This window comes from Malaclemys terrapin, chromosome 8, assembly GCF_027887155.1.
Source record: "Malaclemys terrapin pileata isolate rMalTer1 chromosome 8, rMalTer1.hap1, whole genome shotgun sequence".
NCBI lineage: Eukaryota > Metazoa > Chordata > Testudines > Emydidae > Malaclemys > Malaclemys terrapin.
Window position 1 is genome coordinate 100,525,640 of NC_071512.1, and position 21,579 is coordinate 100,547,218.

Genomic DNA, 21,579 nt, shown 5'->3' on the forward strand with positions numbered 1-21,579 from the left:
AATATGCAACAAGATGTCAAACAGAAGTTTGCTATACCAAATATGTTAATTAAATCTGACTACTCACGTGAATGGAATCAAATTTTAATAATCTAGTAAAACCTATCATGAATATTCATGTTTGAGACACATCAGGAATAATTTTGTATGGTGTCTGCTGGAATCTCATGGTTTATGTGTGTGTGTTTGCTGACAATTGAATTCCTGGCATTGTTTGAAAAGGAGGTAAATAGTGCTAAATTAAAACTTTTTGATCTGTTAATTCCTGTTTAGTAGTGTGATTTTCTGTTTTCTTAAGTGTATTATGTGCATCTAGTATTTGAGGTCAAGAGGTAATGCAAGACAAATGTAATAACTGACATTGTCTAAAGCAATCACTGCAAGCAACGGCTTTGAGGTTCTGTGAATGTAAAGATCAAGTGGGCCTGCGTGGTGGCTTATTCGTTGTTCCTCTTCTGATCAGAGGCAGCCATAGATATTGTGACACGTTGTGACTGTGATATGAATTTCAGTGCTGTTGAACTGGTATCTGGGTTTTGGTAAAGTTTGTGTGCCAGTGTTTCTAGAGCTACATACAACGAAGGTAACAAATTCAAATTGTCATGCCTGTTTTGTGTTTTGGCTCCTGTGTTGCTGTTTACCAAGATATTTGACTGTGTACCAGAGCTTTTTACTTTCTAATCTGTCTTCCCCCCGACTCATTTTGTAATATCACTCTCCAGTGTTTGTGCCACCAACATTATTTCTGTGGTGACAAATTGTTATCTCACAAACATCCCCGGTTTGTGCTTTGGCCAAATGAGTTGTGGAGAAGATTTGGGAAATACTGTTCTGCAGTAGAAATCCATTTTTTTTTTTTGATGTATATAAAAAGATGCTAAACAACAATAATGGGAATGAAATTTTAGATAAAGTATCAGTAAAAACAAAGTTTTGCTGAAGTGCAGCAATTTAAAAATATGAAGAGCTATATTGAAAGGCCAGAAGGGTCCATTAGATCATCAAGTCTGACCGCCTGTATAATACAGGCCATAGAATTTTTAACCCAGTTACTCCTGCATTGAGCCTAGAAACATGTTTGATTTAAAGCATATTTTCCAGAAAGGATTCCAGATTTTATTTGAAGACCTCAAAAGATGGAGGATCCACCACTTCTCTTGGTAGTTTGTTCCAGTGGCTAATCACCCTCATTGTTTAAATAAAATAAATAAATATGCCAGATTTCTAATTTGAATTTCTATATATTAAACTTCCAGCCATTGCTTCTTGTTATGCCTTTCTTTTTCTGATTTGCCTGAATTTGACAGATTAATTATCTGTAGAATCCAGCATAGTCAGAAGTATTAATATATGTGGGTAGAATAACTATCCACTTCTCCCAAACAAACAAACAAATATATGGGATGTTTGTCAGGATAGTTCAATAGGAGAAAATTGCATATACTGAATACAGCAACTAAAAGCTATCTTTTCTGTTTCCATTTTTTTATCCTCCCTTAATCGTCTTCCATCTCTTATTTTGACTTATCATCTTTTTCATTCTTCCTTCCACGTGTCTTCTTTTCTTTAAAAAGCAGCACCCTTTCATCTAATTTTTCTTCATATTAATATTTTTGATCTTCCTTGTTGTCTCATCCCTTGCTTTACTGTTCTTCCCCTCTACTTACTGCATTTTCATTTCTATCCCTCCTTCTCTCTGCAATCCTCTCTAATTTGTTCTGTGTATGACAATAATTAGTGCTCTAAAAATGAACTAATTGTCACAACACACTGTAAGGAGGTAAGTAGCACTGTTGCTATTTTACACGAGAGAAAATATTGTAGCACCCTAAGGCTTCAATTTGAATCAGAGCCGCATTGCACTGGATAATGTACAAACACATAGTAAGAGACCGTCCCTGCCGTGAAGCTTACAAACTAATGTCCTGACCTTGTACACACTTATGCATGTGCTTCACTATATGCACATGTGTCTAGGCAATTGATTTAAGTATGTGTAAATGCCTGTAGGATTGGGGCCTGAATTAAGACAAGCCAACAGCTTGGTGTAGCAGGGCTGACAAGGGAAACAGTTGCAGTGCTAAAAGGCTATATGATTTGTCAGACCAAAGGATCTGTGTCAGAGATGGGAATAGAAGAAGTTCCAAGTTTAGTCTGCTAGACCAGCGGTTCTCAGACTGTGGGTCGGGACCCCAAAGTGACTTGTGACTCCATTTTAGGATCGCCAGGGCCAGCGTTAGACTCGCTGGGGCCAACACTGAAGCCGAAGCCTGAGCTCCGCTGCCTGGGGCTGTAGCGAAAGCCTGAGGACTTGAGTCTGGGACGGCAGGGCTCTGGCCCCCTCAACTCCACCCATGGTGACGGGGCTCCGGCCCTCTCCCGCCCGGGATCATGTAGTAATTTTTGTTGTCAGAAGGAGGTCGTAGTGCAGTCAAGTTTGAGAACCACTATGCTAGACTACACTGCTCTTCACTACACTAACCACCATTTCCATGGCCAGATTCCACATTGGCTTCTCAATAGAGGAGCCAATTTAGTTGGCTGAGACACAACTTGTGTTTGGCCCTAATACTATCACCAGCATTCTGGGCAGCTACACAGCCTCCAGGGTTTCCTTTCAAAATGGAGAGATCCCTGACTTCTGGACTTCACACACCCCTTACTGCCAGCCCTGGGCTGTTGTGAGGGAAGACTGACTGTTAGGAACAAACTGAGTCAGACTTCCAGAAGCAGCAATCAGTTTGTTTTTAAGATTTTTCAGGAACAAAAATGACTAATCTTATATATTTAAGGAAAAAAGGGCCATTAGCTTCCAAAATGGGTATATCCTTCCTGTGTACCCCAAAGGCCAGTCCTGAGTGTACCATGCCTTTTATCATTCAAAGAGAGGCCATTTCCTGTGGAATAATGCAGTGAAATCTATAGAATGTCTGTACAAGATTTCATTTCACTGCCCATACCTTGAATACTTCTCTGGATTTCCATTTCCAGAACTTTCACACTATTGCTTTTTTTAGTACTGTACTCCCTTAGTTTTTTAAATGTGAGGAAAGGTGTAATTTCTGATGACCTTCTGTCTTGGCTTCTCCTTTTAACGCTAGAGGAGAAGTATATGGTGGTAGTTCTGGGTTTTTTTTTTTTTTTTTTAATCATCTGTATTAAAAGTGTACATAGTGCTATAAATCTACATGGCTCTTTACAAAAAGTTAAGACCAATGCCCTGTCCTGAAGCTGTTACAGTTCAAATACGATCACAGTTCAGGACAGTAAGCCTGTGGGAATTATTGATGAGAAAGGGAGATGATGGATTGTTGAGAGGAAGCTCTGTGGATGAGGGTAGGGAAGTGTATTCCTAACATGGGGCAACATGATTGAAGGCATAAAGCCTATCCTAGGAAAAGAGAGAGAAGATTGGAATAAGCAGGAGTGACAGGCATTAGTAAGTAAATGAGTCTGGTGTTGTAGGAGAGGATAAGGAGTTTGAATTTGAAGTAAGACAGGAAACCAGTGCAGAAATTTGGGGCAGAGGAGGAGGATGTTAAGTAGAGAAGAAACAAACAACAATGGAAAGCTCCAGTAATCAATGTGAGACGTGAACCACACTTTAAACAGAATTTGAAGAAATCAAAAAAATTTTATATTACTCAAATGGTACTGCTGAACTCTATTTACATCTTGCTCTTCTATTCATTTGTCTACGTCTCGTCATCTTCCTTCATTTGTTCTTTTCCCTCTTTTATGCCTTCTCTGGCTGGCTGTTCTACTTTTGTTTCCTTCCTATGCCCTTAATGCATTCCAGCTCATGAAAATTGGTACTGTGCTGATTCACTTTCTGGAGCTAACAGATCACTCAGTAAAGCCATATGTCTTGTTGGGTCGGGAGGTTTGGAAAGTGCTGATTTTTTGCACTGAGGAGACAAGTTCCTGACGCTTGTGTTCATGCACGCTTGAGGGATAGGCTCCAGGGGGCCTATCTAGTGGTTCTGATAGATAATGGCCAAGAGATTTTCCATCTTGATTCTGAGATCACAAGACATTAGGTATCAGTTGCTAGGAGAACTTGTCACTGCACCATCTGATGCAACAAACTAGGCATCTGTTCCCTTCATTCAGTCTCTGAGCTAGGAGTTACAAAAATAAAAGTTGTTTCAAATATTGTAAAAATGCATAATTACATCTTTGTATAAACATTGTATTAACTATGCATCATACAGGTGTGACTCTGAACTCTGTACATGTAAGTCGGACTGTTTTTTTGGTTTGTTCCTGCAAAACAGATGAAGATATGGAAAAGTTAATTTTTAAGTATATTTGTAGCTGATAATAAGTGACTAACATAGAACTGTTGCTATTAAGATTATTAAAAAGCATGTAGTAATATGTGAATTGGTGATGTCCCTTTTTTGAAGGGACTGGGAATTCTGCTTTATTCATAGATTCATAGATTCATAGATTCTAGGACTGGAAGGGACCTCGAGAGGTCATCGAGTCCAGTCCCCTGCCCGCATGGCAGGACCAAATACTGCCTAGACCATCCCTAGTAGACATTTATCTAACCTACCCTTAAATATCTCCAGAGACGGAGATTCCACAACCTCCCTAGGCAATTTGTTCCAGTGTTTAACCACCCTGACAGTTAGGAACTTTTTCCTAATGTCCAATCTAGACCTCCCTTGCTGCAGTTTAAACCCATTGTTTCTGGTTCTATCCTTAGAGGCTAAGGTGAACAAGTTCTCTCCCTCCTCCTTATGACACCCTTTTATATACCTGAAAACTGCTATCATGTCCCCTCTCAGTCTTCTCTTTTCCAAACTAAACAAACCCAATTCTTTCAGCCTTCCTTCATAGGTCATGTTCTCAAGACCTTTAATCATTCTTGTTGCTCTTCTTTGGACCCTTTCCAGTTTCTCCACATCTTTTTTAAAATGCGGCGCCCAGAACTGGACACAATACTCCAGCTGAGGCCTAACCAGAGCAGAGTAGAGCGGAAGAATGACTTCTCGTGTCTTGCTCACAACACACCTGTTAATTAGTTAGTTTTAAATAAACATTTTTCTTTATTGTCACATTGGAAATTAAAATGTTAATGCTTACATTTCATTTATTTAGAGCCATACATATTATTAGTCCTTGATCAGTAATTGTTCAGAGCAAGCACTGTGAGTTTACATTCTGTGCAACTATGTGCTAATTTTTGTTGCATCTAAGCAAAGGCATTGTTTCAGAGGTTACTCCTGGAGGAGTTCTGCGCCACATGTGAAGAATTCATGTCCCATGCAGATTTCTTTGCTTCCCCGCAGAAATATGACTTTGACAGGGAAGCAAAGGAAAGCTGCACCACTCCCTAGCTGCGCAGGTACATTGTTTCAGGCACCCAGAGCAGCCTGCGGAGAGGTAAATCACCGCAGGGCTGGGGACACTCCAGCCAGTCGCTCCTCCCCTGAGCTGGGATCGGCTGCTAGTCCCGGCTGGGCTGGAAGCAGGAGAGGATGGGGACTTCCTCCTCCCCTGCAAGGAGTGGCTGTGTCTGTGTCAGACCCACCCCCAAAAACTTCCCCCAGCTGCAGGAAGCTCAGCATCCTCCCCTGCTTCCTGCCCCCATTGCTCCAAAGCCACCGAAACTCAACCCCTGCATCTTGAGTCCCTTGCCTCTGGACCCCTGTACCCAAACCACCCCCCACTGAGCTCCCTGCACTCAAACCCTGACCCTGCCAAGCCCCACCTCTCTGAGCCCCCACATCCAGACCCCATGCCACTGACCCCCCCCCAACTAGCTGCACCCAGACCCCCATCCCACCGAGCCCCAATCACTTTCACCTGGAACCCCGTGCAGAGTCCCCTAACACCTAGACCTCCCCCAGTGATTTGCCTACACCTAGATTGTCCCACACAGAATCCTGTCACCCCATACCTGGATTCCCCCCACATTGAGCCCCTCCACACTTGGATCCCACCTGGTTGAGCCTGCCTGCCCCACACCTGGTACACCTGGTGCAGAGGGGCAGGGCCCCAGGATGTTTCTGGGGCAGGTCCAGGCCTTGTGCTGTGTCAGGGTCGGGTGCAGTCTCGCCACTGAGTCTGTGTCCTGGTGGTGGGGGAGCTGCAGGGTGATCTCCCACCTTCGTGCAGCCAGTGGCCTGTGCTCCCCACTGCCATGCTGGAGCCTCTGCATTTTTTTATTGACAAACCTTGCAGAATTCTTAAATTTTTGGTGCAGAATGCCCTCAGGAGTAAGAGGTGTGTGTGTAATAAATTAAAGCATTGGTTTGTGGGATGTCTAGAGCATAATGGACATCCAGGTGAGGAAAGGACTACTATAGCAAAGTATAACTTTTTGGCTCAGCTCAGCACTGGGAACAGTGTTGTGCTAGCTGTTTTTAAGACACTAGCTAACTCTGAGGTTTTACAACTGCAGGATTGGCCAGTTTCTAGCAGTTTTGGTGAGTCTCTGAGAAGCACAGTGGGTGGGGGCCAAGGATATGAGGCAGGGGTTCAGAGAGGAGCCTCTCAGCCTGGGTCCAGGAATTAGACTAAAGCTTTCAGCAGCATTCTAAGTCTGGGGGCAAGGAAGAATCCGCTCGCAGCTCTCCATGTGGTTCTTGCTAGTAAGAATGAGTCTTATGGAAATTAGAAATGGCTATAAATCTAAATCTAAAAAACCCCCACAAAGCTACTCATCTGCAGCTCAGGAAGAAAATTTTATGTCTGGGCTTGTGGAGTCAGTTACTGAAAGGAACCTGGCCCTTCAGTCAAAGGAGTTCAGCTAATTAGCAAGAGGTAGATGTTGGCAAATTGGTTTGAATTACCTAACACGTGAATGAAAACAGAAAGATTCACTAATCCAGTTTGTTGTTAAAATGAGTGTTCCGTTTACAGTAAATTAGGCAGACAAGAGCATAGAGTTAGAGTTCAAACAGTTACTTGAGCAGATGAAGGCGCAATCTCAATTATACTGAGCTTTTTCTTAATGATAGAGGATTGTTTAATCATCTTCCTGACACCTAACCCTGATCACATTCCCCCCCCCCCCCCCCATATTTGTATCACTCTACTTCCTTCTCCTCTGCATAAAACACCTTTGCTTTTATGGTATTTCACCATTTAGCCCCTCTTATCAGATCTATCATTTTATTGAGCCACCAACCTTTACCTTTGCTCTTCCAAAAATGCAAGCCTAGATTGTCTGCTTGATGAAGCACATTTGCATTTTTTTCCAATCCACCTCTTTTCGAGCAAGAAAAGCTTTCCCATCAAAATTTAGAGCGATCACCAGATCTTCCTTCAACTCCCACTTGTAGGCTCTGCTCTCCTCTCATGCCTACAGTACACGGCCATCTGATGAGAGTTAACTGGGTAGTGAACTGAGATTACTGTTGCACACGAAGTGCTCATTTTAATAGGTAAACTTAAATAATTAATTTTGGGGTAGGCCTGCCTTTTTTTTTTTTAATTGCGTGTTTGTATAGCACATAGCACAATAAGGTCCTGATCTTTGATTGAGGTCTCTAGATGTTACTGCAGTATAAACAATAATTACTGATCAGAACTAGTATTTTTATGGAGGGATTTAAATTGTGGTCATTTGTCATAGGAAAAGATAGCCTTCTTAAGGCACTGTAATGGGAATCTTGAGATCTGGTTCTAGTTTTGGTTCTGCCATTCATATAATGCTGGGCAAGTCACTCATCCTTACTGCCCTGATTTCCTCACCTGTAACTTTGAGATGGCACTCCTCTGCCACTCACGGGCAGCAAGGGTAACTTTCTTCTTTTTGTGAGGTGCACAGAAATTACAGTGGTGGGCACCACAGACATACCTATTAGATACATAATAAAATATAAATTAGAAAAATCCATAAATGTAACATACAAAAAGGTGAGGAGTAGATTTAAGGTAGAAGTAACATTTGTAAATTTCTTGGAGAAATGACTGACTTTTTTACTTAAAGTACTAATAAGCTGCTTCTAAAAGAGAGAGTCCTCCAAAAGCATATTGGATACTAGATCTTATACAGCAGATCAATACCCTTAAAAATGCAGCATATTTACCAGTCTAGTGTTTATGGAATGAAAGTTAGTGTTACCTGTAAATGCAGTAGTAGAAAAAGGTAAGATCTATGTAGAAGGCAGTTCTCGGAATTTCATATATAGCAGGCTGGGCTCAGTGTAGGTTCATGGGTCTTCTCACACATTGTAACTCAGAGGTAAATTTCTTCATTTTTAAAAGCTTGGATGTGGGATTGATCTCAGAGATAAAAGCACTTTTCCTTGCAAAACCCAACAGGGTTTTGTTTTTTAGCTCTATTAATCATAAGCTAATTTTGACCAGACAAAATTTGGAAGTCCGTTTACGGCAATTCTGAGTAACTTCCCAACATCACTAAAAATGACATTTTCAAGCTTCTCCCCATTACACCCTAAATGTCCCCAGTTCCTTTCTCCCTTCATTTACCCCTGATTTTCTAGCCTTCACAATATTACTTTAAGCAGGTTGATTTCAGGCAGCCCCAGCCCTTCCCTTTCTCCGGGACTGTTTATCCCACCCTCCCCTTAGTCAGGAGTCTGTTGTGTAGGCCAGTGGTTTTCAAACTTTTTTTTTTCCTGGCAACCCAGCTGAACAAATTTGTTGATGCCCGCGACCCAATGGAGCTGGGGATGAGGAGTTTGGGGTGTGGAAGGGGCTCAGGGCTGGAACAGAGGGTTGGGGTGCAGGAGTGAGGGCTGGGTGGTGGGGCCGGTAATGAAAGGTTCAGGTTGTGGGACAGGGCTCTGGGCTGGGGCAGGGGGGCTGGGTGTGGAAGGGGGGTCAGGGCTTTGGGCTAGAGGTGCACACTCTGGGGTAGGGCCGGGGATGAGGGGCTTGGGGTGCAGCAAGGGGCTCCGGGTTTGGGGGAAGGCTCAGGGCTGGGGCAGGGGATTGGGGTGCAGGGTTGGAGTACGGGCTTACCTTGGGCGGCTCCCGGTCAGCCGTGCAGCAGGGGTGCTAAGGCAGGCTTCCTGCCTGTCCTGGCACCATGGACTGCGCTGCACCCCATCAGCAGCCAGCAGCAGGTCTGGCTCCTAGGCGGAGGCGGGCAGGTGGCTCCTTGCGGCTCTTGCCTGCAGGGACTGCCCCCTGAGCTCCCATTGGCTGGGAACAAGTGCTTGGGGTGGAGGCAGCATATGGAGGCCCGTGAGCTCCCCACCTAGGAGCCGGACCTGCTGCTGGCCGTTTCAGGTAGAGACTAGCCTACCTTAGCCGGGCAGCACTACCGACAGGACTTTTAATGTCCCGGTCAGCAGTGCTGACCAGTGCCTTACATTCCGTGACCCACTACTGGGTCACGACCCGCAGTTTGAAAACCACAGGTGTAGGCAATCGTAGTACGGGGCTGGGCTGGCCAACGATGGATGGGCGGGAGTGTCAAAAGGAGGAAACCAGCAGCTCTGGGAGTTGTTGGGAGAGTGCAGTGAAAGTCAGGGGAACAAGGACAGATTTGCAATCCATCACTGCAACCCATGCTCAACCCGACCTGCGGAGAGCAGTGTGCTGGGCCAGCCCAGTAGAGGAGATGGGCTCAGCTGCTTGGGCTCTGCATCACATGATCCACGTGCAGGTTGCAGGTGGGTGAGGAGTAAATACAGAGCCATCATGAAGCAACACAGGACAGCAGGACATTTCTCAAAGCCTGACCAATTGCCTGGTGTCCTGCAAAAGCAAGACTCTATAGGTATGCCTCTATAGAATATTAATATTAAATATGCTAACTCTTGCTTTCTGTAAACTGAAATGATCACTTATTGATCTGGTAAGATTTCCATTATTACCAAGAAATTAAACAAATTAGTATATTAGAATATAATTAAAGTAACAGATGGATGTAATCTAGTGGTATGAGCAGAGGAGGGCTCTAGATTTTAAATTCTGATCCCAACTGTTTTTTGGATAAACCTGTTAATCTTTGTTGCCGCATCTGGACATTACCTTACTAAAATGCTGAGGATTCATTTATTTTGTGAAAGTGCCTTGAAGATAGAAAATAGTAATTCTTTAAAAAATTATGAAATTACTCTAGAAGTGTTTTACTATATTTCAGTTGGGGCTATAATTTGGAATCTCTGCCTTGATTTTTTTTCAAGTTTTTAAAAAGTTAACAGCATTTTGACTCTGCAGTGAGAGGAATGCAGTAACTACTTTTCAGTGGCCAAGGGAAAGAAACTGACAAAAATGTTTCTCTGCAGGATCTTCAATGTGAAGTGAAGAGGGAGAGCAGTAATCTACAGAAGCTGCAAGCTCAGAAACAGGAAGCACAGGAAATCCTTAATGGCCTTGATGAGCAAAAAGCCAAGTTAGAAGAGCAACTTAATGATATCAGGCAGAAATGTGCTGAAGAGGCCCATTTGGTATGTTCTGGTAGTTTATATGCATAGTAGTCCCTCTTTTCAATTGAGACCCTTATTGATGGGAGTCTGCTCCAGCCTTCCACTGGAAGAAAATAGCCCTTTTTAATGAGGGACTGTGTTTTGGGAGAGGAGCATAGCTTGAGTAGGAGAAAACAGTGAGATACTTAGGGCTGGGTGAGGAGCAATAAGTGGGGAAAACATCATGCAGTTCAGTGATTCCCTGTTACATATAGGTCCTGCCCATGCTAGGGTTGAAAACATGCTGACTATCCTTGTGCTAAGTACAGTTGTAGCTAGCAGCATTCTGACACTTTCACTGAGCAATGTGGACAGATGCTTTTTCTGTAAACTGTAGTATAGGCTATCAACTCCAGATAATCTATAGCGAGAATCTAAACTATCCCCTCTAGGTATAGCATCCTAACAGTATTATCAATATAAAAATCTGTCCATGTTTGTCAAGGAAACTATGCTAAAACCTTGTTAGCCATGATGATATTTAAACCCACTTTTGGCTACCTCTGGTTTAATATTAGTGTCGATATGGCTTTAAATCTCCAGTGGGAAACATACATTAATTGCAGCTGGGATTTTTCCTGATTATTTTTTGGTATTTGAAAGTAGCTTCTGATAAACATATCCTATTTTAATTGGATTTGGTTTTAATTAATGAAGCGTTCCTTCATTCTGCAGATTGCCTCACTGAAGGCTGAAGAAATGAGTCAGGAATCGAAGATCTCAACATATGAGGAGGAACTGACCAAAGCTCAAGAGGAGCTAAGTCGCCTGCAGCAAGAAACCGCTGAGCTAGCGCAATGCGTAGAGTCAGGGAAAGCACAGCTGGGACCTCTTCAGCAGCATCTGCAGGATACACAACAGGAAATCAATTCAGTAAGGCATTGTGGAAAAGTATCAACAAATGTTAATATATCATAAGACGACACCCCTTTGGGGTTTTTCCCCTTTACTTTGCTCGTTTTTCTTTTGCTTCCTTATACAAATTTTGTTTCCTGCTAACTGGTTAATATTACTGTAGTCTGATATTAATTATCAGATGATGCTATGTGAGCTATGGTATTTCTATTATTAAAGTCTCCAAGGTCAATGAGCTTATGTTTTGGATGATACAGGGGCCTCATTTATATTACAATGTACATTTTACTTAATAAAATAATAATTTTATAAGAAAATTTCTTGAAAGTGAGGAACTAGCAGCTGCCCACACTGTACTTGGCTCAAGTCAGTGCTGCTATCTAAGCTTTGTACTCCAGCCCTGACCCAGGACAGCCTTTGCTATTCTGGTCATTGACACATCTTGAGTAGAAACTTCAAAGATTTATGTTGGTGTTGTGATTTGGAGCATTGTCATTGGAGATTAAGAGCAGGTTAGACAAAAACCTGTGAGGGATGGTCTAGATAATACTTAATCCTGCCTTGAGTGCAGGGCACTGAATTTGAGGTCCCTTCTAGTCATATTCTTCTATGATTGCATAAATGGGATTAAATTGAGAACCATCGAATGTATTTTCATTTGTGTTTGAGACTAGTTAACCAGAGGTGGTAAACTGGTGCACTAGCCAATGCACACACGTGCTCCATATGTATAATATTTATTCAGTATTCTGTTTAAAAAGAGCATTGTAGCTTCCATTTGCAATCACTGAGTTGAATTAGTGCCCCTCTGGTTATACTGTAGGTCTGAAACCCCTTTTATTTCTCTGCTTCCCCCCACACCCACACTCAACTTTATTTTTGCTAGTGGTTGACTGTTTCCCAGTGCTACTCCTGGACATCAGTGTAGCTAATATGCATCTTTGTTTTTTTGCTGTTTTTCTTTCTCTCTGAATGCCTTACCAGTTTTTAGCATGATACTTCTCATTTGACTAGAAAGATGAGGTGCACCTCTAGAGGCCACTGTTAATGCCTCTTTGGTTTTCATGCTAGAGAGCACTATGGTCAGGGTCCTTCTTCCTGCTTGGTTAAGGCACAGCCTCTTCTGCTAATATACAAACCAGATATTTTTTATTTTGAATTCCATGGGTAAGTCTGTTTTTTTTAGCTTTGAACCTAAAAATCTTAATTTAGTTTTTAACCCGGCAATTTAATGTTGGGAGTTTTACAGCCATCATCGCTATGTCTTTATTGTACGCTTACATTTTTATTTTTGGTGTTAAGCCTCACTTCATGTGAATTACTGTATATACTCGTTCATTAGCCCATTCGTTTATAAGATGGCCCCCAAGATGGTTAGGTAAAAATAGCAAAAACGGTGTGACCCTTTCATAAGCCAACCCTGTATTTCAGGGGTTGGCAAACTTTGGTTCCCGGCCGTCAGGGTAAGCCGCTGGTGGGTCGGGACGTTTTGTTTACCCTGGAGCGTCTGCAGGCATGGAGTCCCTCAGCTCCCTGTGGCCACAGTTCGCCGTTCCCAGCCAATGGGAGCTGTGGGAAGTGGCTGCTCCATGCCTGCAGACGCTCCAGGTAAACAAAATGACAGTGTATTAGATATTCAATTGTGATTCCATAGAGTTTAAAATCATCAAATTTTGGTGTAGACCTGTTTATAAGCCGACCCCCGCTCTTTGATGCATCATTTTTTTTACCAAAAATATTTGGCTTATGAACGAGTATATACAGTAATAAAAATGTATATTTTCCTTTAGAGATAATGTACAGTATATCCACACTCCTTGATTTCAGCCATAGGCTGAAGGTCCCTTCCAGTCCTAGCATCTATGAAAAAAACATGCAGTTTAGAAGCTGAGTAGCAAACAAATGTACTTGGCATTGTTGCATCACAGGGTACGTGAACCCAGGTTGAGAGAGAATGTCTTTGTCTCCAGCTGCTTATTCCTTTTCTTCCATTAGCAAAGAGGCGCTTAAGACAGTATCTCACATTTATTTTTGAGTGGTTAGTTGTATTTTTCTTGCAATAAGTAGCAATCTTTTTTTTAAACAGATTTTTGAATTCATATTTTCTTTTGGTCTTCCTGATTTCCCCCTGTACCTCCACTTACAAAGAATGTACAGAAAATACATTGGCGTCTGTGGCAGGATTGTCCAATGGTTCAGGTACTTGCCTGGGACTCAGAAGATGCTGGTTGAATTTCCTACTCCTCCACAGGATTCCTTTGTGACCTTGGACAAATGACTTAGTTTGTCTGCCACAATTCCCATCTGTAAAATGGAATAATACTTCCCTACCTTACAGGGTGGTTGTGCAGATAAATGCTTTAGATTGTGAGGTGCTATGATGCTACAGTAATGCATATAAGTGTAACAAATGGTACAGATAGGTAGATGTGAATATAGATCTCCTTATGGTGACATCCCATGAGATTTTTGGTCTTTAAAAATGGCTATTAACTCACCTTTGGAGAAGATGACTAATGTGTAATTTTTGTTCTCTTAAAGTGGGAATTCTGCTAGATGTTGGCTTTGCAATTTTGTCTTAACTTCGTTAAAAACAAAAGAATAACAGTTGGGGACTAATGCAGCTTAACTGTGCTCATGGATAATGGGATCTGTGACTCTGCTGGTAATACTGCTGCATATCTTCAAAGTACTTCACGAATGTTAATTACTCCTCACAATACCCCTATGAGGGTAGGGTGGTGGTTCCCAGGTGGGGAAACGGTGTGAGAGGGGTTGTGATTTATCCAACTCGATAGACTAAGTTCTTGTTAGAAGTGGGATTTATCTGAGTTCTTAACATCTAGTTCTGTTCTTAGACCACATGGCTTCTCCTCTTCTAAATTTTTTTGTTAATCATGTTCTGAACCTCACACCTGAGGCTGAAACCCAAGAGTGTGGCTCTGTTATTCCTCACTTTCAGAAAACAGTAATTTCAGGTACATACTGCATTCTCTCTCTCCCATGTGTAAGCAGAAAAGTATGTGCTATTTTCTCCTGCTGCTATACGAATATATGTATTTATGCTTGCTCTTTGCAGATGGAAACAAAACTGTTTGAGCTGAAAGAATTGGAAAATAACCAATTTAACTGGCACTCTCACCCACACAATCTACTTGTTAATGGAACTGCAGATCATTCTAGCCTTAGCAACAGCAGCAGTGAAGCTGCTAACCTTAATGAGAACACTGAAAGGGAGAGTTCAGCAGAAGCCGAACAAATAAACCACGAGTCTCCAGTGAGTAAAGAGTTTTGATTGCCTTCTTAGTTATTATATAGTACAGTAGTAATATCTGAGTGAGTTAGGGATGTAGTAAAGCTGAACTTGTTTTTTTTTTTTTTTTTTTTAAAAAGGCACAACAAATCAGTCATTTTATCAAAGATCATATTTCATTTTGTTGGAAGATGAGTATCATGAGAGCAGGCAATTTTCATTTGGATGACAAGTGACTATGTAATAAGTTTACTTTGTCACCAAAACAAGTCTCTCATAAATTTAGTGATCTGAATTGATATTCCCTGTGCGCAAAAGGAGAACAATCTTCTACAACTTAGGTAGCATGGACAGAATAAGAAATAGTACTGAAATCTAAGGGCTTGGCTACACTTGCGAGTTACAGCGCAATAAAGGAGCCCTGGGCGCACTGGCAAGGCACGTAGAGCGCTCCGACTCCGCGGCTACAGCGCTGCTGGTACTTCACCTCGGCGAGTGGAATAACATTTGCTGCGCCTTGGCTACAACGCCCAGGCGTCAGTGTGAATGAGGTGTTGCGTTACTGTGCTCTGATCGGCCTCTGGAAATGTCCCATAATCCCCTTAAGTGGAGTGGCCACTCTTGTATTTGTTTTGAACTCCTGTAGGAATGCGGAAATGCCCTTTCAAAGCCCCGTTTCTGACAGCCGGCATGCAAGCCATTACTGTGGAATGGTGTGTGTGTGTGTGTGTGTGTGTGAGAGAGAGAGAGGGGCGGGGAGATGGGTCTGTTACCGTCTGAACTTACAAGACAGCGCGCTGACATGCTCTCAGCCCCCCAAAAACCCACTCTCTCTCTCCTCCCACACATACACACAACACACTCCGTCACACTCCATCCCACCCCTCCCATTTTAAAATCACGCAGTCACTTGCATGCTGGGATAGCTGCCCATAAAGCACTACTCCCAATGCCGCTGCAGGTGCCGCAAATGTGGCCATGCCAGTGCTCTTGAAGCAGTCAGTGTGGACAGATTGCAGCGCTTTCCCTACACCGCTCTCTTAAGGCTGGCTTAACTCAAAGCGCTCTACATCTGCAAGTATAGCCATGCCCTAAAGCTGCTCTGTTTGCTGAACTGCCTTTTTTCTTGGGTTCTTAGCTTTCGCTGCATCTTCAGAGTTCTCTAAGCATTTCATAATGTTACAAAATATAAAGATGCTCTTGGTCCATAAGGGTATGTGTTCTCTCTTTAGGTATTTGAATAGGCTACAGTATGTTTTTGTGTCGATTTGGCATATGGAAAATCAATATTCAGTAGATCTGTTCCTTTTTAATAGGTGTGTTTTACAATTATATAGTTGGCGTAGTCATTTATTGAAGTATATTCCGTCTCTGATACAGAAACCCTTACATATTCTAGAGGATAGAATCTTGTCATATGTGAATGTCAGTGTTCTTGTTTGTTGTAATAGGTAAGGAATAGCCCTGAAACAACAAATGCTGCTATCGGAGAAGAGAAAGAGACCCTGACTGCAACTGTTAACAAAAAAGTGGGTTTGTACAGATTTAAAAACAGAATACAGCAAGAAATCTTTACATTGAGATGGATTATGTTGACTTCCAATCACTGAGTCGCCCCATGACCATAAAACACTTATTGTCATCACTTTGATTTCTACAGTTGCTTTTAATTTTGGGTATGAATGTATGGAAAACTTTTTTTCATTTGGTATACTGAAGATTTCTGTTGACTGACTTTTCAGCTGTCCATCACTGAATTAAGTAGAATTGTAGTTGGTCTTTTAACTTTTAGTATCCTTATTTTTCTAAACTTCAAAAGGCAAATGTGTTTTCATACTTTTTCCCCCTAGGAAGATCCATTTGCTACAGAATCTCATCCTCTGCCTGATCAAGTTACAGAAGCCAATTTAGACTTCTTCCAGTCTGACCCCTTTGTTGGCAGTAAGTAGATTTTTCTGTTAGCATGAATTTCCTGAAAGAGGGTTAGTTGTATTAATGTGTCTTAAAAACTAATGTGTATTTGGACTGGAATTGAGTTTTGTAGTAGAAGAATGGTTTTCCATTGACTGCAGTTGTGGTGGGGTCTCTGAAATCTACCGATGCATTGTGAGGGTTTTAGTCCAACCACCAGAAGAGGGTAGCCATTAGTGTCTCAAAAACTGAATGTGAAAGGAGAGGTTTGCTTTTGCAGTAGCCATTGCAACTGCTCCTTCATCCACACCTCTTCTGCCTCCTCCCAGAGAGAAGTTTATGCTGATACCTGTTCTCCAGAGGCTGTCTTTCTGTATTAAAGAGGAGGGCAGATTGTCTGCTCTATTTTATGGAAACTTTGGGCCTAGTCCTGTAAATCTAACTCAAGGGAGTAGTAACTTTCACAATAGTCAGACTGCACTAGTCCTATTATAAAAACTCAGGATTTTCCAATAGATGTTACTGCTATGATTTTGTATTCTAAGCATATATGAAGGCAAATATTGTGATATCTAAGCATTTACTATCCGTTACCACAGAGTTCTCTTGAAGATCGCCACTTTGACTATACTTACACTAGGAAATAGTGGTAACAGTTATTTTTTGGCAAATGTTGACTTTAATGCCAGCTATTGTAGTCCCACTGAAGTGAGAGGAAATACTCCGACAAGCAAGGGTTGCAAATTCCTTTATAGCTTGCTAGGCATCTGCAACGAAGTGACCCTCGGTTGAAAGCATGTTTTTGCTAAAAGATTTCAGTGCTTTTTCCTTTTTTTATTTTTTTTTAAACAGGTGATCCTTTCAAGGATGACCCTTTTGGGAAAGTTGGTAAGTAGATACTAAAGCTCTTAAATTGTAAATATCTAGTGTGAAGGACTAGCTGTCTCATAGGATTGGTAATGGATTATATGAAAACTGTCACATCTAAATCACCTGTGAATCTGACCAAGGCAGTAATGACCTGAAACAGCTACCATTTGATGGATGTACAGAGCTTTGTGTTAAATATGTTTGGGCTCAGTAGGTTTAACTCAGTTGTCCACATCAAATTAGCCCCATTACTACTGGCTGTAATTGGCCCTTGGATGTGAGTCTGCAGAAAGGCCAAGGACTGAATAGCAATGTACACCAAACTATTCTTTTACCATGAGAAATAGCCAGAGTTGGGTTTGAGGCGCACTGATAGTGGTGCCAGTGACACTGTGCTGTCAGTGCCCATTTAGTATCTGTCCTGTAGCTAACTGGGACTTTAATCTTGAGGGCTTTCACTCCAGCACCTTTCTCTAGTGCATCAAATTAGAATGGTTGTGCAGAAAGTGTCATTGCATTGCCAGACCCTGAACTAACTTACAGGTGATTATTCTCAGGAAGTGAACTAAACTCTCTAGATAATAAAAACAGTATTTTTAGCAGAAGTGGAAACCAGATCCAGTTTGATCATTATGTTGAGAGATATAAGTTCTGAATTTTTAAATGTCACCATTTTTATATAACTTTATGTGATACTATTTCAGTACTTGTAGAAGTTTTTTTTTTTTTTTTTAAGTACCTTTCTGCATGCTGTGTGATCCTATCCAAACTGTGATGAACTGGAATAGTGTGATTCTAGATCTCAGGTTTTTTGTAAGAATTGCCTGTCCAAATGACTGTTTGCCAAGAGTTAGCACATCAAACAACTTTCCCATTAAGAGAGGAAGGGAGAGAACCCTAGGTTTGCTTTTACATGCTGGAATTGAGTAATTACAGTCAAGAATATAAGGATTCTCACTAGCAGGTAAGATTTCTAGAGGAAGTTATTATGGAGTGCAGAATCAAAGGAAATTGGGAGCAATTGTTCAACTTGAAATGTTCCAACAATACTGTCTCTTGTAACTTTTCTAATGTTGATAAATGGTAAGTTCAATAAAGCAGTGTTTCAATTTAGCTGGGAAATGCATTTAAAAACAGTGCAGGCTATTAGAATGAGCTGCCCTCAGTCACTTACCCTACTGAATATTTACACAGAGTCCTTATTCCGTAAAGCATTACCCCTCATTTTCTGCCACTCTATGAAGTTTTCAGCAACATACATTGTAGCATCTGTAAGGGTAAATTGTTAGTATGTGTGGTGTTGGCGTGTTGGGGCATCACTCAAAGAGGGCTGAGTAAAATTTACATGTACTTGTAATTTCTGGTTTTCCAAGTTTTAAATTTGTTTAATTTGTTATTAATCATGTTTATTATGGTAGTGGCTAAGGCCCAACCAAGAATGGGGTCCCATTGTGCTTGGCACTGCACAAACATAGAACATCAGACAGTTCCTGCCCAAAAGAGCATACGATGTAAATAGACAAGACAGAGAAATGATGGGGGCATGAAGTAGAATACAAAAGCAGCGTGACCAAGATGATGGCAGCAAGCGTCATGTTAGTGCTACAATTTAATGTTTTCAAGTTGGTAGGAAGGGATAAGCTAAAATGGAAAATAAAGTGTAGGGAGAGAGGACACTGAAGGGAACTGAGGGGGGCAGGGGAGAAGAGGATAAAAGGGGCATGTGTTGAGTGAATCTAAGGGGGAGAGACTGTGAGGAGGAGAAGGGGAGAGGGTTGGAGCAAACAGCACCAAGAAGGTTGGTGGTGATTGGATGTCTAACATAGTGAATGCCAGAGAAAATGAGGTAGGATCAGAAGAGGCTAAAATAGGGAAAGAACAAGTTAAAAATTACTTGGACAAATTAGACGTCTTCAAGTCACAAGGGCCTGATAAAATGCATCCTGGAATACTCAAGATGCTGACTGAGGAGATATCTGAGCCATTAGTGATTATCTTTGAAAAGTCATGGAAGACGGGAGAGATTCCAGAAGACTGGAAAAGGGCAAATATAGTGCCCATCTATAAAAAGGGAAATAAGGACAACCCGGGGAATTACAGACCAGTCAGCTTAACTTCCGTACCCGGAAAGATAATGGAGCAAATAATTAAGCAATCAATTTGCAAACATCTAGAAGATAATAAGGTGATAAGTAACAGTCAGCATGGATTTGTCAAAAACAAATAGTGTCAAACCAACCTGATTGCTTTCTTTGACAGGGTAACAAGCCTTGTGGATGTGGGGGAAGCAGTAGTTGTGGTATATCTTGACTTTAGTAAAGCTTTTGATACTGTCTTGCATGACCTTCTCATAAACAAACTAGGGAAATGCAACCTAGATGGAGCTACTATAAGGTGGGTGCAAAACTGGTTGGGAAAACCGTTCCCAAAGAGTAGTTATCAGTGGTTCACAGTCATGCTGGAAGTGCATAATGAATAGGGTCCCGCAGGGATCAGTTCTGGGTCCTGTTCTGTTCAGTATCTTCATCAATGATTTTGATAATGGCATAGAGAGTACACTTATAATGTTTGCGGACGATACCAAGATGGGAAGGGTTGCAAGTGCTTTGGAGGATAGGATTAAAATTCAAAATGATCTGGACAAACTGGAGAAATGGTCTGAAGTAAATAGGATGAAATTCAATAAGGACAAATGCAAAGTATTCTGCTTAGGAAGGAACAATCAGTTGCACACATACAAAATGGGAAATGACTGCCTAGGAAGGAGTACTCTGGAAAGGGATTTTGGGGGTCATAGTGGACCACAAGCTAAAAGAGAGTCAACAGTGTAACACTGTTGCAAAAAAAGCGAACATCCTTCTGGGATGTATTAGCAGGCGTGTTGTAAGTACAACACAAGAAGTAATTCTTCCGCTCTACTCTGCACTGATTAGGCCTCAACTGGAGTATTGTGTCCAGTTCTGGGAGCCACATTTCAGGAAAGATGTGGACCAATTGGAGAGAGTCCAGAGAAGAGTGACAAAAATTATTAAAGGTCTAGAAAATTTGACCTATGAGGGAAGATTGGAAAAAATTGGGTTTGTTTAGTCTGGAAAAGAGAAGACTAAGAGGGGACATAACAGTTTTCAAGTATGTAAAAGGTTGTTACACGGAGGGGGAAGAAAAATTGTTTTTCTTAACCTCTGAGGATAGGACAAGAAGCAATGGGCTTAAATTGCAGCAGGAGAGGCTTAGGTTGGATGTTAAGAAAAACTTCTTGTCAGGGCAGTTAAGCACTGGAATAAATTGCCTAGGGAGGTTGTGGAATCTCCATCATTGGAGATTAAGAGCAGTTTAGACAAACACCTGACAGGGATGGTCTAGATAATACTTAGTGCATGAGTGCAGGGGACTGGACTAGATGACCTCTCAAGGTCCCTTCCAGTTCTGTGATTCTATCAGATGGAAGCAGGCAAAGGCAGGAGAGTGAAGACAGAGTTCTTACCTCAAATCTGGGTCTAGTGTATGAGGAAGTCTATCCAACAGCTTCATTGGAGGCTTAGAGAGATGTGAAGTGGCCCATTCATTCATCTCAATAAGATGTTCTTGGCTGAATGACAACGCCCCATGGAGATGAATACAGCCTGAAACAATATTTCTAAGATATGCGAACTACTCCAGTCATCTCAGGAGGTGTTCTTCTTTCCTCCCTCCCCAGTATCCGTGGTTGCAAGCCTGGGCTATGCACCAAGCATAGCTGTTCTCAGTAGTGAGTGCTTCATGCATGCGTAGAGCATGCCTGTTCTCAGCTCCCCATCCAGAACGGCAGAGCCCACAAAATCCTGGCTCACATGGGGGTCAGGGAGAGGGGCTTATATCTGATGTGAAGAGCAGGGGCCCCTAGATCACAGGACACTGGGTAGGAAGATGAGCTCAGCCCTCCTGAAAGGGGTAGGATTCCCCCAGATGCTGGCTTATATGGGGGTTCAGGAAGAGGCCCCCGAAAAAAGTTAGACCCCTTCTAAAGTAGCTATATTACTCGGCTATATTTCCCAAAGGTATAAAAATCCCTCGACAGAGGCAGATATAGCAACATGCCTACAGATCGTTCTCCCATTTCTGTCAAGGGTAGGGTTTAAACTTACACACAAGTATAGCTCAGGGTGAGTGGCCACAATATGACCACTTGAGACACCACTGTGAGAATGGGCTGACTTCAAACACTGTTGTTTCAGCAGAGCCCTCGTCTTGCTCCGTGTGAACGTTTAATTCCCTTTGGGTCCAGCTACTTTCCTAATTTTACCCTGAATA

General features: G+C 42.0%; 1 protein-coding gene across 1 annotated transcript in view; it reads left to right on the forward strand.

Annotated features, from left to right (window-relative positions):
- The window catches only part of EPS15 (epidermal growth factor receptor pathway substrate 15), a 114,196-nt gene that overhangs the window by 64,376 nt on the left and 28,241 nt on the right, over positions 1-21,579 (forward strand). The window contains exons 14-19 of the mRNA XM_054036805.1: positions 10,221-10,382; positions 11,076-11,273; positions 14,335-14,532; positions 15,960-16,037; positions 16,359-16,449; positions 17,272-17,307. Of these exons, the coding sequence (XP_053892780.1) occupies positions 10,221-10,382; positions 11,076-11,273; positions 14,335-14,532; positions 15,960-16,037; positions 16,359-16,449; positions 17,272-17,307 (763 nt within the window). The remainder of the gene's footprint in view (positions 1-10,220; positions 10,383-11,075; positions 11,274-14,334; positions 14,533-15,959; positions 16,038-16,358; positions 16,450-17,271; positions 17,308-21,579) is intronic.